This window comes from Lissotriton vulgaris, unplaced genomic scaffold (genome assembly GCF_964263255.1).
Source record: "Lissotriton vulgaris unplaced genomic scaffold, aLisVul1.2 SCAFFOLD_1386, whole genome shotgun sequence".
In the NCBI taxonomy this organism is placed as follows: Eukaryota; Metazoa; Chordata; class Amphibia; order Caudata; family Salamandridae; genus Lissotriton; species Lissotriton vulgaris.
The window spans coordinates 103631-121996 of record NW_028244137.1 but is presented as its reverse complement, the minus strand read 5'-3'; the positions used below and the strand labels follow the sequence as shown (position 1 = coordinate 121996).

Below are 18366 nucleotides of genomic sequence, written 5' to 3'. Positions count from 1 at the left end.
ATAGGGGAGAATTTTAGGGTTGCATCAAAAAAGGTAAACCAGCTGGCGGATTTCTACAAGTGCATGTGATCGTGAACGCGCATCCGCCTGCTGGTTTAGCTTTCCCGATGCAACTCTAACCACTTCATAGGGATCCGCTCCGCCCCCTGCTGCACACGCTTTCCATCCGCCTGCCTCGAGCGCGTCCACTTCAAAGCCATCTGTTGCTCGGCCTCACTTCTCCACTTCTCCTCCCCCCTCCTCCCCCCTAATTACATCCCTGTTCACGGCTACGAGGCAGTGCTTCAAAGGGATCTGCAGTCCCGCCCCTAAAAGCTTCTTTCGGCGACGACTTTTCTCTCCTTCGCTCTCCTTCTCATGTTTTCTCATCCTTCTTTGCTGCACTCTGAACCCCCACCTCTTTGTTTTTTCTTTCTTTTTATCTTGACCTCTGTATCTTTCTTCTGTTTTCTCCCTGTCTGTTTCTGGGATGACTAGCATGAAAAGACCCCGGCTGGCTGAAGCTTGGGAAAAGAGACCACCATAAGATAATAGTAGGCGTACGGTTTCCCAACAACAGAGATCGGCATTAAAACAGTAATTCCTTATGGCATGTTTCTTACAAACCTGGCATTTTTAATGTGAACTATTTATAGTTCATGAACACAATAAAAATTAGAAGAGTAAATATTTCCACCCTGCCCATATCACTGATTAATTCGATAAGTAATTTCATTCGAAAACGTCCCATTTCCAGGAGCTGTCTGTTCGACTACGGGAACGACGATTTCTTAGATTAACGTGTGCAGCTAACTGCTGCGCGCTAACTATACGGTGTCCTGGGGCGGACACACATATCATAATCACAACAGCAGCAGTTGTATTTCGAATGTCAATAATGTTTAAAGTAACATTTGATGTACCTCGTATGAAAGATATGCGAATACCTTCCAATATCAGGTTTAAGGCATGGTGTGTGACGGCCGTTTGAATAATCACTTGTTTTTCATAGCACTTCAAATAATCACCATTAATTATTGTACGTTCGGAGAGCCCTCGCCGGAAACCTGATCTGTACTTGTTCATTGATGACCACGAGGTTAGTGGCGAGCCAGGAAGTAACCAGCTGGTCTGTCTGGATTAGTAGTAGATTTATTTTTATTTCAGTGTAGCTGAACAAATGCAAATGCAGATACCTCGTGCCAAGAAACCGAGCCTTGAAACAAATTTTTAGTGAAAGGAGCTTTCACATGCACTTGATTTATTAGCACTGTGAAGACTTGGAGACACTGGAGCAGAGCGGGCAAGAGAAAATGCCGGGGTCATGTTTCACAGAGGATCGGGCAGAGTTATCAGCCTGGAGAAACCTTGTCCATCACACTGGGCTATTGTAAGCATTGCCTTTTCAGCACACAGCATGAGCTCGCCCACGACTCAAAGTTACCAGTACCATGTCATTCCAATGCAAAACTGCCCCTGTGAAATATTCATGCTCACCGACTACATCCCAGCTCATCTCACCTTAAAGCAAAGAGTGCTTCTGCCCAATCTCCACTCCTAGCCTGTGTGCTTCTGTGTTTTTTATGTATAATGTAAACTCGACCCAAAGGCATTAGAGCGCTCTGGGAGCACGAGCTCTGTATGGCCGGGATGCCCGTCACCCCCTCCCAACACAATCCCCAAGGATGGGAAGTCGGACGCAGGCTTGAACTTTTGGAAGGCGGGAGGGAGTCACCCTCCCGGCCGTATTTATTAAAATATGAAACAAAATTTAAAACATTAAATAAAAGTTTCATAATCATGTACAATTTTACATTTATTACATTTCGATGAAGACATGTTCTTTGGCTAACCTTAACAGATCTCTAATACAAAGGTTTCCTAGCCGAGTCTAACATCCTGCAAATGCATACATTCTAAATTAAAATTGTACATCCTAGCATTAAGGGCCAACGGCAAGGTCTTAACCGGTGTCAGATCCCTACTACCAAAACTCTCGCCCTCACGCTGTGAGTGGCGCATGCGCAGAGGACTCTACCCTCATTGCCAACTGTAACTTCCCTTGTAATGGTGGGGGCCCCCTTTCCACTCGACGCCATCTTAAAGGTCGTCCGAGTTCCCGTGTGAGGTATCTGTAGGAAGGACAGCGTGGACTCCCCCCCCCCCCATCCCCACACTCTCTATCCGCCGTCGCGGATATCCGGCCCCCGGGAAATTAGTAGGAGGGGCATATAGCCACCTCCTCCCCTGGGAGGGGCCTATGGCCGTCTCCCGTTAGGCGACCCATCCTTAGTGGGTGCCGCCTCCCCATGGGAGGGGCCAATGGCTGCCTCCCCCCGGGCGCTCCCATCCATTCTGGGTGGCGCCCCCCTCTAGGGACCTTGAAATTACTGCTCACCGATCATGACCTTACCGCCCGACCAAAAAATAAATACGACAGTTGTTCACCTACTAAGGAAGGAAAAAATTCAGCATGCCTAATTGTATCAAGACTGTTTACTCCTAAAAAGAAAAAACAGTATCCTACAGACAGAAGTCACATTCTCAACCTAAACATTCCTTTACTTTTCTACAAAGGAAAAAAGGGCCTAACTCAGCCAAACTTTATTACAAAACAAACATTGCCATAAGGGGCTGGTGGGTGGGTCAAAATTGCTGCTTGTTCCGTCGAGGGCTCACGAGCAACGAGTGGGTGCAGCCTTCAGAGCACAGGAACAAGAGGACGCTTCTTCGGATTCCCGCTCTATTTATTCTTCTGCGGGAGGGCGTGTACCCTCCTCCGGTACGCCTACTGGGCGTGGTCATCGGTGTAGGTGTCTAGGACAACCATTCCTGGGCGGGAAAAGGCGCGCCCCGGCTACGCCGCTTCGGGCATACCAGCCGAGACACGCCCCCCGCCCAAAATGGTTTCCCGGGAGGATCGGGGCACCCAACCATACGTTCGGGGGGACCGAGTGGTCGCCCCTTTCCATTTGGCCGGGATGCCCGTCACCCCCTCCCAACACAATCCCCAAGGATGGGAAGTCGGACGCAGGCTTGAACTTTTGGAAGGCGGGAGGGAGTCACCCTCCCGGCCGTATTTATCAAAATATGAAACAAAATTTAAAACATTAAATAAAAGTTTCATAATCATGTACAATTTTACATTTATTACATTTCGATGAAGACATGTTCTTTGGCTAACCTTAACAGATCTCTAATACAAAGGTTTCCTAGCCGAGTCTAACATCCTGCAAATGCATACATTCTAAATTAAAATTGTACATCCTAGCATTAAGGGCCAACGGCAAGGTCTTAACCGGTGTCAGATCCCTACTACCAAAACTCTCGCCCTCACGGTGTGAGTGGCGCATGCGCAGAGGACTCTACCCTCATTGCCAACTGTAACTTCCCTTGTCGTGGTGGGGGCCCCCTTTCCACTCGACGCCATCTTAAAGGTCGTCCGAGTTCCCGTGTGAGGTATCTGTAGGAAGGACAGCGTGGACTCCCCCCCCATCCCCACACTCTCTATCCGCCGTCGCGGATATCCGGCCCCCGGGAAATTAGTAGGAGGGGCATATAGCCGCCTCCTCCCCTGGGAGGGGCCTATGGCCGTCTCCCCTTAGGCGACCCATCCTTAGTGGGTGCCGCCTCCGCGTGGGAGGGGCCAATGGCCGCCTCCCCCCGGGCGCTCCCATCCATTCTGGGTGGCGCCCCCCTCTAGGGACCTTGAAATTACTGCTCACCGATCATGATAGTTGACCAACTATCCGGCCCCCCCTACTCCTCCTAAAGGTCATGCTTCCTCAAACCCCTTAGCCATGCTATGAAGTCTCCTATGAGTAAATCATTCCCCTCCCGGGACAGGTGAACCCCATCATTCAGATACATGTGATCACCCCGAATACACCCATGAGGAATGCTATGCAACTGCGAAGAGCGAAACAATCTACCAATTTTATTGTTAACCCTCTTCACCGAATGGTTCAGTGCTGACACCGAAAGGCCCCCCCGCCATACCTTCCTGGGAATCATGTGGGACCAGGCAATCGTGCACCCCGGGATTCTTTTCGCCAACCAGCTAACAGCAGACAAAACTTGTTCAAACAACACTCGTCTACCCAGTGTCACCAAGTCATTGCCCCCCAGGTGTACTATGACTACAGATGGCGGTGACCTTTGCCGCCCTAAGAGACCCTCAACAAATGACTCGAATTGGTCAAAACAGAGCCCGCCCTTCCCATGGAAGGCCACTCTGTACCCGTATTCCCCAGCTGCGTGAGTCGCGTCACCTGCTTTGAATACGTCCATGGCGCGCCTCACGTATGAGTGGCCCACGACCCATACCACTCTCTCTCTAGACGGTGATCCATGACCGCTGGTCTCTTGGTACTGGGTCGACTGCAAATTCCGACCCGCGTGACAGGCTCGCGAAACTGTAATTAAAACAAAAGACAAGAAGCGTGAGTGCATGTCAATTGATCTTTACAACATGTGCAATCGCACACACCTTTTGAAGCAATTCGAGGACCATCGTCCCAACTGTTTCACTTCATCCGCACTCTGACCCCTGGCTGTAGCCTCAGTAGCAGCCCCTATCCTAAAGGAGTGGGTCCCAAAATCGCACGGGTCCATGCCCGCAGCAGCGATTGTCAGTGCTAGCACCCTCTGGAACTGAAAACTCGTCAGTGGGGTGCCATCCTTGTGCCTCAGCAAACTCCCCCCCATGTAGCCGCCCTTAGTGCCAAGTATTCCTCTATACACATTATCGGGCACGTGGGGGACCCTTGCGCGCGCTGCACAACAACACTATTTCCCATAGCCCCTTGGTCGGTCTTGGACCTGGCTATCGTGACCACCATCGAATCACCCCTAATTTGGACGTGATCCCTGCACAAGCCTCCCTCAACGTCTTTCTTATTCCTTGCGACCAGTTCGCTCACCCGCATAGCCCCATGGAACGCTAATGCGAAAGCTGCCCGGAACAGAACTGCTTCGAATTGGGAGGAGCATGTCTCGTCTAGTTTCGCCATGAGTAGGGACAACCTATCTAAGCCAATCGGGCGCCTTTCATCTTGCTTGCGACCCTCGAGGCGCTGCCAGCCGCAAAGGGCATTTTTCACTAAAAAGGAACCCGTTGGGTCTTTTATGCCATGCACCTGCGCCATGAATGAAATGGCCGCCCTATGCATATTGGCCGTTGTCGCTGATCGGCCTTCTCTGTGCAGTGCTACCAGGAACCCCAGGAAGGATTCCTCCTGACCCCAGTTCTGATTCCCTGTCGGACCCAAAAATGTGTAATAGGAACGAAACGCTCCTTCGTATGCCTTCCTCGTCCTGGGGGCTAAGCTTGCTGCCACGAGGTCTTGTAATCCGGGGCACCGATTAGCCAAAGTGCTTCGGGGAATGGTGCCGCCACTAGGTCCGCTGTAGGTAGATAACCCCTGAACGCCTGCATATGTGAACGAGAGAGTGCATCAGCTGCATGATTCAGTACACCCGGCACATGTTTCGCCCTGAACTGTACATTCAGTCTCATGCAAAGCAGCACAACTTCTTTCAACAATCTCAAGATCCATTTGCAGCGTGCTGCCTGTTGGTTAATGCATTCGACAACAGTCATATTATCAGACCAAAACACCACTGAGCGGTCTCTGAAATCGTCTGGCCATGCCATCAGAGCAACAAAAATGGGGAATAGCTCCAGGAACCCAATGTTGCTTGTGAGACCGCTGGAGTGCCACCACGCCGGCCATGTTTGCGCCGACCATCGATTACCAAAAATGGCGCCAAATCCCACGCTCCCCGCCGAGTCAGTCCACAAACCTAGCTCATCCGAAGACGCTGGCGGCTTGTTCCACACTACTCGACCGTTGAAGTCCGCCAGAAATGCCAACCAAATGCGCATATCCTGGCGAACCTCTGCAGACAGTCTCATACGGTGGTGTCCTTCTTTGAGACCAACCATAGCTTGTGCAATACAGCGTGAGAAGGGGCGGGCCATTGGTATCACTCTCAAGGCAAAGTTAAGCTGACCCACTGTTTGTTGCAACTGGTGCAGGGTCACTTTCTCCTTACCAAGGCAGAGCTTCAAGGAAGCCCTAAACTTGGCCACCTTTCCCATCGGCAAACGGAAACATCCCTCCACAGAATCGAGCTCAATTCCCAGAAACTCCAGTGAAGTAGATGGTCCAACCGTCTTACCTGGTGCCAATGGGACTCCAAACTCCCTCATGAGGATGCAGAAGTCGTGCAGCGCCTGTGCACATTTCGTATCGCCGGCTGCTCCCAAGAACAGGAAGTCATCGAGATAATGCATAACATGCCTATGCCCTGTGGCCTCGGTGAATGCCCACTCTAAAAAACAACTGAACATTTCAAAATAGGCACAAGAAATGGAGCAACCCATAGGCATGCATTTATCCATGTAATAACTCCCTTGGAATGCAAAACCTAGCAAACGCTGATCCTGCGGGTGTACCGGGAGCAACCGGAACGCCGACTCGATATCTGATTTCGCCATCAGCGCCCCGGGGCCCAGGCGATTCAGCATGGCCACGGCCTCATCGAACGATGCGTACCGCACCGAACAGACTTCTGGGTCAATGGCCTCGTTCACCGAGGAACCCCTTGGAGCAGACAGGTTATGAATAAGCCTAAACTCCCCTGGGTCTTTCTTCGGGACAACTCCTAACGGGGAACAGATGAAATCCGCCACAGGTGGGCGATGAAAAGGCCCTGCCACTCGCCCTAAGCTGACTTCTTTCGCAATTTTTCTCTCTACCACACTTGGGTTATGTTGCGCCGATAACTGGTTTTTACAAAAGGAGTCCCCTCGAAAATCCCCCGCCGGGATGTGGAAGCCGTGTAAGAATCCCTTCCTCAACACCCCAGCGGAGACATGATCAGGGTATTTGTTCAACCAAGGAGTCATAGCCATGAGATCAACGGGTGTAGGCAATTGGTCACAACGTTCTACCTTACTCCTGCTTGGACCCTCCCTTTCCTCCTGTCCCGTTGTTTTTTGATCTACATGAACTCTCCGGGTGTGAGGAATTCCCACAGCCCGCACACATATGCTTGAACCTACATGTTCCTTGCGGTCTGTTACAGTTGCCTCGATTGAAGCCCCAACAGACCCCCCGCTTGCCGCCATTCCCGCCGGTTTTCGGCTGGTGATCGCCACCGGCGCCTGCTCGAAAGGGCACCGCGGGCTTTTGGCGGAAGACCCCCGCCCCACTCCCGCCCGGCGAGGATGTACCTGCCGCCCCTGGCAGGAGTTGCTTATGCCATGAGACCGAGTCGAGGCAGTCCCATGTCAGAGAGGCATCATATTCTTTCGCTTTTCGGAATTTCATGTCATAACCTTTCCATTCCTCTCCCTCATACATTGCATAAAAATCCATAATACGAGTTTGATAGCAAGACAGTTCAGTTAACACCTCGGGTTTACGTTCCCCCATAACTGCAGTAAATATTGCAAAGGCCTTCACCCAATTCGTTACCGTTTCATCCACCCTGAATTCCGCCATCTTGGCGCGCCACACGCTCGGGTGCCACAAATCTTTCTGGGTTTTAGCATATTCCATCTCGCGATGGTCAGTTAATAATGAAAACATATTGACATATTTGTCTCCCCATATTAACTCTTTTGTGGCCATAGGGATGTGCTGTGCCACCCTCTCCCCCCTTGAGGGTAATGAGCCCTCCCCTGCCATTGGCAAAGCGAGCTTACCCGGTTCGGTCGTTGTTCCCGCCGTTTTCTCGTGACCAACTGCAGGTCCCACCGGTGCCACCTGTGGGGAAACAAGAGGAAGATTCGCCTTTGCGGCATCTCTCGACTGCCGCAATTGCTGGATTAGTAGCTTGGCCTCTTTGGCCGTGTCTCCAGGTGCCACGGCACCCCCTGCCTTTTTATTGAGCCATGCAGCCAACTGAGTGGCCAATTCGGGAGGCATTTCCTCATCGTTAGCGGGGGTAATCACTACCGGGATCGGTTGACCCGCGTCTGGGATTGGTACCGGGTTGTCTTCCGGTGTGACAGGGGCGGCCGGGGGTACCTCTGGGACCGGAACCTCCCCTGCAACCGCCCTCTTCTTGACCCGCTTCCCTCTACCCTCGGGGACGATTCCCGGCAAGGCCGGGTCTATTACCTTCTTAGGGTTACCAGGATTGCTCAGTGCAGCCAGTTGTTTTTTGACCTCCGCCAAACCTCGACCGATCGATTGGACTTGTCCGAGTTTCCGGTCCATGCAAGCCATCCGGTTCGACAACAGGCGTAGCACCTTATCCGTCTCGGAACCCTTTTCTGCTTCCTTGCCAGCCATGGTTTCGAGTATCCGCTCCTAGACGATCAACGAGGTCCTGGACTCTTCGACTTCGAATAACTGAAAGAGAAACACAAGAATTATAAGTTCTCAAAATTGCTGCTTGTTCCGTCGAGGGCTCACGAGCAACGAGTGGGTGCAGCCTTCAGAGCACAGGAACAAGAGGACGCTTCTTCAGATTCCCGCTCTATTTATTCTTCTGCGGGAGGGCGTGTACCCTCCTCCGGTACGCCTACTGGGCGTGGTCATCGGTATAGGTGTCTAGGACAACCCCTCCTGGGCGGGAAAAGGCGTGCCGCGGCTACGCTGCTTCGGGCATACCAGCCGAGACACGCCCCCCCGCCCAAAATGGTTTCCCGGGAGGATCGGGGCACCCAACCATACGTTCGGGGGGACCGAGTGGTCGCCCCTTTCCATTACACAAGGTCACATGCATTTTTTAAGCATCGGGAGATTATGTTATATGCCCAAGATCACAGGATGTTAATCCAACTCCAGAACACGAACCTGGTTCCACACTTCCAAAGTCGGCAGCCCTGACAGTAAGGCCACGTGCTTTGCTTAGGAAAGTCATAGTTCTCCCTTGATGTTTTGTTATAAATAAATATGACGTGCTAGTCTCGCCTGGGCAGTCCGAGACAAGCAGCCGACTGTGTTTGTTTATGTCTTTTTGTCACCACTCGAGCACGCTTGTAGTCTCTCGGTAAAGCCCCAAATGCACTAGCACCAACTGAATGTTCTAAGCATTTAACTTCAATCTCATCGCCTGAGGGGAGCACCTGGAGGGGGCCCGCAGACTGTCAATGTAAATCAAGTTGATAAAATCTACATGCGCATCTGATAAAGTGCGAGCCAAGCAGCAGCAGCTCAGTGACTACAGATCTTGCTAAGAGTGAGCTCCCAGTGTTCACTAGAGGGTCAGTGATCATTCTGTTACACCCTGCTGATATCCGTGCTCTGGGGAGGCGAATGTGTAAGTTGGGCTAGCTTTATTCAGATGGGTTGAGAATGGAATGATACACTGGCTGTGAGAAGAGAACAACATTGGTGGCCTTAAATAGACCACCGAAGAATGCTTGATCTGGGTTCAACATATGCATCCGACTGACTCTGCCACTCCTGTTTTAATATCCTGAGCGGACCTCAGTCCTCACGTTTCGCTACGCCACTCGCATGACTCCTTTTACTATGTTCACTAAGAGTCTTTGAAATCTTTACTGCTTCCATGTCGCAGGAGGGTATTACTTGCTAGGATGGAACATACAAATGTCGCTTTGAGACTCCCAGAATCCCCTCTGCCCTAAAATAGAGGGGAACTGGGGGCTCCCTAGTAATCCGTCTTTAATGATCAGCCACACAGTCAAATAGTAGACTGTAGCATGGTGCAGAGGACCTTTCTGCTTTTTATGCCCTCTGAAGGCTTAATAACTGAAGGTACTTGAAAGCTTACCACGCAGTGCCACAAATTACAAGCCACATAAGTACACTGCACTCAATGCAACATACACTCCAAATACCACTCAGTGCCACATAATTACACGCCACATAATTACACTGCACTCAATGCAACTTACACTCCAAATACCACTCAGTGCCACATAATTACACGCCACATAATTACACTGCACTCAATGCAACATACACTCCAAATACGACTCAGTGCCACATAATTACACGCCACATAATTACTCTGCACTCAATGCAACTTACACTCCAAATACCACTCAGTGCCACATAATTACACGCCACATAATTACACTGCACTCAATGCAACATTCACTCCAAATACCACTCAGTGCCACATAATTACACGCCACATAATTACACTGCACTCAATGCAACTTACACTCCAAATACCACTCAGTGCCACATAATTACACGCCACATAATTACACTCTACTCAATGCAACATAAATACACTTTATCTATCGCCATCCCTCTAGCTGTCTATCTATTGCACTCACTCTATCTATCGCCATCACTCTATCTGTCTATCAATCGCCATCTATCTATCTATCTATCTATCTATCTATCTATCTATCTATCTATCTATCTATCTATCTGTCTGATCTATCTATCTATCTATCTATCTATCTATCGCCCCCTCCCTCTATCTATCGCTCTCTATCTATCTATCGCCCCGTCCCACTATCTATCGCTCTCTATCTATCTATCTATCTATTGCCCTCTATCTATCTATCTATCTATCTATCTATCTATCTATCTATCTATCTATCTATCTATCTATCTTTCTATCGCCCTTTATCTATCGCCCTCTATCTATCTATCTATCACCCTCTATCTATCGCCCTCTATCTATCTATCTATCGCCCTCTATCTATCTATCTATCTATCGCCCTTTATCTATCGCCCTCTATCTATCGCCCTCTATCTATCGGCCTCTATCTATCTATCGCTATCTATCTATCTATCGCCCTCTATCTATCTATCGCCCTCTATCTATCTATTGCTATCTATCTATCTATCTCCCTCTATCTATCTATCGCCCTCTATCTATCGCCCTCTATCTATCCATCTATCGCCCCTCCCTCTATCTATCGCCCTCTATCTATCTATCGCCCCTTCCCTCTATCTATCGCTCTCTATCTATCTATCGACCCCTCCCTCTATCTATCACTCTCTATCTATCGCCCTCTATCTATCGCCCATCTATCTATCGCCCATCTATCTATCGCCCTCTATCTATCTATCTATCGCCCCCTCCCTCTATCTATCGCCCTTTATCTATCTATCTATCGCCCCCTCCCTCTATCTATCGCTCTCTAACTATCTATCTATCGCCCTCAATCTATCTATCTATCGCCCCCTCCCTCTATCTATCGCCCTATATCTATCTATCTATCACCCTCTATCTATCTATCTATCGCCCCCCCCTGAGGAAATAGAAATTTTTAGGTAGTCAGTGTGACCCCCACTCGCACCCTATCCATGCACCCATGCCCCATGTATGTCCATGTTATCATGTAATTCCTTTTCGGTGCCTGTTTTGATCATGCCTCTGCATTTCCGTCAAATGTTAGCATGTCAGTTAGTGAGCCCTCCATGTATATAGTACTAATTCCGCATCCAGGCCTACGTTTCCAACGCATTTACATGGTGCACTTTTAAATATTGCAAAGCACACGTTTTCCACGTTTTTCTGGCTCAGTCGAGCCAGACCCTTAATTGAGGCTCCGAGCCTCTTCTGTCTCTGAGAGCTGCAGTTTAGGTATGCATCCCTGACCTCTACCTTACTTCCTGCCCAGCCGAGCGGTGCCCGGCTCGGCCTGGCCTGCCTGCCAAGACGGTATTTTGCCTACAGTTATCTGCTCAGCCTCCGCAAAAACACATTCCAGTCTAGTGAAATAGGTAAACATATTCCAGCCTGCAGAGCAAAGGGCCCGGCCTTCCGGTCTCCTTACAAGTAATTTACTGCACCTGTTGCCATAGTAGGCCCATGGCCCCGCGCATTGCACAAAGACACGTATGCACCCACTAGCATTCAGTGATGTACGGCCTCTGCCCGAGAGACCTTTTACTTCAGACAATACATCCTCCAAACACAAGATACCAGATATACTATAGGTGCAGGTCGTTCTGACATCCCAGACACCAGACTCCTCTACTAGTGCTAAAGTCAACCCCCCAGCTCTCCCCAGTTACACGTCAATACCACGTCATGCTCAGTTGCGCGCGCATATGTGGTAAAGTTTTCTGCTGACCCTGCAGAATTTCTCTATGCATCCACCCACCTATGACACTTCTGTGACGCTTCCAGCACACACCTCCGTTTACGCCCCTGTACACACCTTCTTTTACGCCCATGTGTTCTTATCTCTCTCTTTTTCACTTGTTACGCCTACTGTATTCAATGCAACTGTTCAGTTTTACTATATATAATGTGTGATGTTAATAAAATGTTGAATATCCCTTCCTGAACCTTAGTGGTGATGGAACCCGATGTCCAGTGACTCGAGCCACTTAATTAAAGCCCGTATGACTCAGATACCACGGACTCTGCCTCTCATTTATTGAGCTATCCTTATTGTCATTTAATGTATAGAAAAATAGTCCCGGTAATTTTATTTACCACATAATCTGGCGCCCGAGCAGGAACCCCTCCCCTTCCCCACGCGCCGGCGATGTAACGCAGGCCCCTGACCCCTTCTACAGCCGTGACGGACCCCTTACAGTGCACACTCGCGGGTTTTCCTGCTAACTCCCTCAGGCCCGCGGAGGAGACGGAGACTGCGATCGAGCATCCAAACGAGGCGGTGAGGAATGCGGAGAGTCCCGACCAGAGCCCAAGCCGAGAGAGCAAGGTCCGAGGTATCCGGATGCCCACCTGTTCCGAAGCGCATGCGTAGCAGCCAGACGCCGTAGCAGTCCAGTCCAGTCCAGTGTCGAGTTTCCGAGGCCTTCAGTTTTGCTTCCCGGTGAGTACCGTTGTTGGGAACGCATCTAGACGGGTTCATTAATTTGTGCCCGGTCCAGACGGGTCTGGGTACGCAGACCCGGTCCAGACGTGTTCACTTAGGTGGATACGGTATGACGTGTCTCTTTATGGGACCGGTATGTCTGTACTGTTTTAGCAGTGCATCCAGTAATTCAGTATTCTAGTATTGTTTCTCGAGATTTTCAGAATTATGTTTTTCTATGTACCAGGTAGTATCTGTCCGAAATGTTTTTAATGTGTTTAATGTCGTGGTATGAATGATTGTTTGCAATTCATTACTGTGTTCATTGTGTTCACGTTCAAGTAAGTTCAAATATGCCGCTGTTTTCGAAATTACGTCAGATAGGAACCAGGAAAGGGATACTCGAAGAAGCAGTTCCCGTCCCGCCTAGGGACACTCCCGGACATTTTATGTACCATAAACATGGCTTAGATGCCATACTGTACTTAGACTTATGGGTTGACTACACCAAAGATCTGGAAGAGAAATATAGATGGCCTGTCTCAGGGACATGGGATGCTGATTGCATCATGAGAGTAGAGGAAGCATTGTGGAAAAAGAAAGCCAGACAATCCCAGAAAGATGCCATAGAATTGTGGCGTAAAGAAGCGCATAGAAGAACAGAGAAAGAAATTAAGAAAGCAGAGAAAAGTAGAGAATCATCAGAAAAAGCCCAAGAAAAAGAACTACTAGAAGAAGGTGAACGAGTTAGAGCAGAACAATTAGACTGACAAAGAAATGCCCTTATGAAAGGCATGTACCCCCTTCTCGCCGAGGGCCTACCTAAGGCTACCCCGGAAGTACCCCGTAATTTACCGCCACCACTGGTTCCAACTAAACTCCGTCATAAACAGACCGCAGCGGAAATTTTCCTTTCTTCTTACTTAGATGACACTGTCCCAGAGTATGCAAATACAAATCCTCCTCCAAATATTCATCCTCACAACCCTGTTAATGACACGATTCCCCCCACTGTTTCTCCTGCCACTGGTCCTGGCAATCCTTTTAATCCACCTATAACCCAGGACCAACCTACATTACCTACACCTACTTTACCAGCTACACTACCACCAGCGACAGCACAGCCAGTAATAGTTGACGATCACACTTCAGGAGGAGCAGTAGGAGGAACCCCTCTCACCCCGCCTCAAGTAAAACGAATATCACTAAGAGAACTAAGATTACAGCGCACACCAAAAGTAGCTACATTCGCAGCCCTTAAACAGTACCTTACTGATTGCATATATGATCCAGTACCAGGCAAAGACCAGATGCTTGTATATTCAATACGTGTACGACGTGTTACAAACTATTTGACTATTTTACCAGATATGAGGGGACATTTAGACAAAATATATCACTTCATTAGAACGGGGGAGGGACCAGAAAGTATTCACGAGGCCATGGCACACAGGAAAGTGGAGATCCAAAATATGATCTTACAGTTTTTGATAAATTGTTTGATAAGGGAACAAGATCAGCCAGGTAAAAGCAAAGAAGAGATGAAAGTCCTGACAAAATGGAGTGACAACATAGCTGATGGTAAACATAGTAAACAGGGTTGTATAGAATCCATGTATAGAAAGATTCGTAAAGAAATTCTAGATATACACGAAAGGGAACGAGCAGAGAGAGAAGCCGAGAAGGCGGAGGATGAAGTCTCAGAAGACGATGATATAGAAACTGAGAACCCAAATAGAATAGCGTACGTAGGTAGGGCGAGACCCTTTGACAAACCCATACGCCCAGAATGTAAGAAAAGTTTTCTTTCTCCCATACCAGAACAATGTTCTCTTGAACATCTATTCCAAGCCACTGATAAAGTACTGAAACAACGAATAGGTTACAGTGAACTTAGTACCATGCATGAACAGGAACTAGCCCGGTCAGCAGTACAATGGGCTGGCAATACTAGCGTATATAAAGATGACATAGTAGCGCAAACATGTTTGAATCTTTCCCCAGACGAACAGCGACTAGCTGGTATGTACATGATCCAACACCTCATTACATCGTACGAAAGTCAGCATTCTGATCCAGGTCCCCTATATAATATATTGGAAGAGTTACTCCTAGGTAGATGGAGAGGCCTAGGTACCGATTTAATTAATGTCATTCTAGAACAGCGACACAAATACAGGACTTTCCTGACTCCACATTTCGTTCCTGTTCCACCCCCAGTAAGGAAAACATTTTACATAGACAGACAGAATCCCTTACGAGAGGTTCATCCCGTTAGAGATACTGGAGGTACCCTTCATCGAGTATTCGTATACACACCTTTGACGAAAATGGAATTATTGGAAATGAAAAAATTTGTGCCGTGTCATGATAAAGATCCAGCAGGGTTCCACCGTGAATTAAAAGACATGCTCCGCATGGGAGAGTATACATATGCTGATATACTTAAAATGTTAAAAGTTCTGTTGTCTGTAGGTATTTACGAAAAACTCAAAGAAAAAGAATGGGAAGTGGGAGAGAAAAAGATGAATTGGACAGAATTAGAAGACGAGGAAAATAGACGGACCCCTGGTACTGGCCTCGGGCCCAAAGCTAAAGAATTACCAGAATTATTAGTACAGGTCCTGCCGAGGTTATTGACAACTAAAAAGGAAGACTGGGATGCTATCTCAGCCTGCAAACAGAAACAAGACGAAGACACTAGTGATTTTTATTCCAGATTCGAAAAATGTTTCATTATTAATAGCGGCCTGAAGACAAGTAGTGAATCATACCCACATCTTTTTGTGACCAAATTAGTAGAGAATTCCTTAACACAAGTTAAAAATAGAGTGCTAAAGGTTGAGAGTACCTGGCAAGCTAATACCCCTTCCCAAATGTTACAAATGTTACAGTACCACCAGAACCGAATTAGAGAAGAACACGAACAGAGACGCATGAAAGACACGAAAATGAAAGTACTAGTTGCTCAGTCTGTCCCAGCTGATGGTCAGAAGAGGGGTACGACACCGGCCGGCCATTCTGCAGCTCCTGTAAAAGGGACGTGCAATTACTGTAAACAGCCAGGTCACTATATAAATGAATGTGCTGTCCTGAAACACAATATAGCTACAGGCAAGACGAAAGAAAGACCGCGTCCTCCAAGACAGGAACATGTTCCGCAGAACGCGCAACCTCCTCAGAACACGCAACAGACAGTAGCCGTACCCCAGCCTATAGCTGCCACACAAGTTACACAGCAAATGTACCAGTATGCACAGTCAGATTACCCCGATTATCAACAGTATTCATGAAACAGCCTAGAGAGGGAGGTTGGCTTGCCCCTTATCGAGGTTCCTGTAGATCAAGAGGGTCCCTATGTACATAGTCAGGTATTAGGGAAAGACAGAAAATTTTTGATTGACACAGGGGCGAGCAGAACTACCATCAGTCATGACGAGGTTCCAGGGGCACCCCTCTCAGGCTCACGTAATGTTTCCCTGGGATTTTCAGGAAAGCCTATTGTTAACGAAGTGTCAAAAACAGTTTCCCTAGAAGTTGGTCCATTGTCCCGTATCTCTTCGGATTCTGTTTAAATGGCCGAAGCTTCAAATTTGCAAGAGCTCCTCAAGGGTTCACAGAAAGCCCTAGTATTTACAGCCAAGCACTGAAACGACAACTAGACAGTATTCACATGCCTACTGACACTGCCCTGCTCCAGTACGTTGATGATCTCTTGATCACAGCACGAACAGAACGTGATTGCGAACGTGCATCACTGACAGTCTTGTATTTTCTGGCCGAAAAGGGGCATAAAGTGTCCCCTTCGAAGCTATAATTCTGTGCCCAGCAAGTGGTTTACCTTGGACACTTGCTGTCCAAGAGGGGTAGACAGTTGACACCTGATCGTATCCAGTTGATTGCACATCTTCCACAACCCAAGACACAAAAGGAAGTACGGGCCTTCATTGGCCTCACTTCTTACTGTAGACAATGGATTCCCCAGTACGCATATCTAGCAAAGCCACTCATACAGTTGACAACACAGGAGGCAGCGTCTTCGACTGTCCTCCCTTGGACTCAGGAACATACACTTGCTTTTGATGAATTGAAGAAAGCCCTATGTCAAGCACCTGTTTTAGTGTCGTGTTCAGCCAGACTGACTAACCTGGATATCCGGTACAGCAGGAGCGAGGTCGAAGCTAACTTCCTTCCTCCCTAGACACGGTACCACAGGCGAGTGTAAGACCAACACTCGCATATAGGACCATACCCAGGGAAGGGGAAAAGTGGATAAATAAAATATAAAGATGTGGCAGCCAGAAACCATCTACAGGACTTGACAGCAGGAGAAAACGCCAAACGTAGAGGTTGTAAATAGGTACCTGCACAGGGATACAAGAGCAAGACAGTTACCTTTTACCCTACCACACTCTGCCTTTCTTTGTATTATATAGGAGGACTGGCACTTACTCAATAAGGCTTCCACCCTTGCATTAGGAAAAAGAAGGCAAAATATGAAAAATAAAAGAAAAGAAAAGAAGAAAGGATCTGCCCACGACCCTTATATCCAGAAAGAAGCAAAAAGGCTTCCAAGTTACTCTTCAGTGATGCCACAGGCTGATTTCCCAAACCATGAGATCAAGGATCCTATAGAATGTTCCCAATTGTCAGACTCAAAATACCAAAGGTTGCAGAGTTCTGAATCCGAGCCACTCAACAGCTCTTAGAATGCCAAAAAATGTTCAGCAAGGTACCATTGCCAAAAAACAACTAAAGTCAAGAATAGTCTTGTAAAAGAAAACAGAAGAGTTTCAAAACCACCCTTCTTTACTAGCAAACCGCTAGAATACACACTGATGATTGACGGTAACTGGAGACAAGCTAGGGTTGAAGCAGCGAACTCCAGAGTCTATAATCCTGATTCAGGGCACAACTATTTACCCCAGCTCACCCCAAGGCTCCTCAGCTGTTCTCCGAGTCTGCACGGCTTCCCAGCGCTACTTTGAACTCGGCGAGGCTCTCTGTGTCAGCGCGGCTCCCCGGCGCTGCTTCTCTCACCAACACTCGGCGAGGCTCTCTGTGTCAGCGCGGCTCTCCGCTGATCCCAGCGTCCACGCCCCAAAATGAACGGGCGAGATTGAAAATCTCCCGTCTCCGTCCTCAAAAACACGTAACTCAGTACTAGAACGTAGATCCGAAGGCTTGGTCCAAAAGTACAAACTACACAGGTGACAAGCACCGCGGCAAGCGCTGAGAAGGCATAAATAGAAAACGGACATAGACAGGTAGAGACAGAGAAAAAGGACTACAGCAAGCATTCTGGGATTTGTAGTCCCACTATCGGGTTTGAATCGTGACAGAACCCCCTCTCAAAGACCGACGCCTCGGCGGTCCACCAGGCTTCGTAGGGAATCTAGCGTGGAAACGCCTCAACAACCCAGGACAGTGCAAGTTACCAAGAGGTTCCCATGAACGCTCCTCAGGGCCATACCCTTTCCAATCAATCAGATATTGTAAGGCTCCCCTCACCCTCCTGGAATCCAGTACAGCCTTGACTTCATACTCAACGTCCCCTTCCACTGTCACAGGCGGAGGTTTGGCTACAGCTCTTGTCCCTTGAATGTATGGTTTCAGCAAGGACACATGGAAAACGGGATGAATGTGCCAAGAAGAAGGAAGCT

General features: G+C 48.5%; 1 protein-coding gene across 1 annotated transcript in view; it reads left to right on the top strand.

Moving 5' to 3' along the window:
* The window catches only part of LOC147668135 (uncharacterized), an 83441-nt gene that overhangs the window by 14093 nt on the left and 50982 nt on the right, over positions 1-18366 (top strand). Inside the window, exon 2 of the mRNA XM_086948755.1 lies at positions 16438-16440. Coding sequence (XP_086804881.1) covers positions 16438-16440 — 3 coding nt within the window. The remainder of the gene's footprint in view (positions 1-16437; positions 16441-18366) is intronic.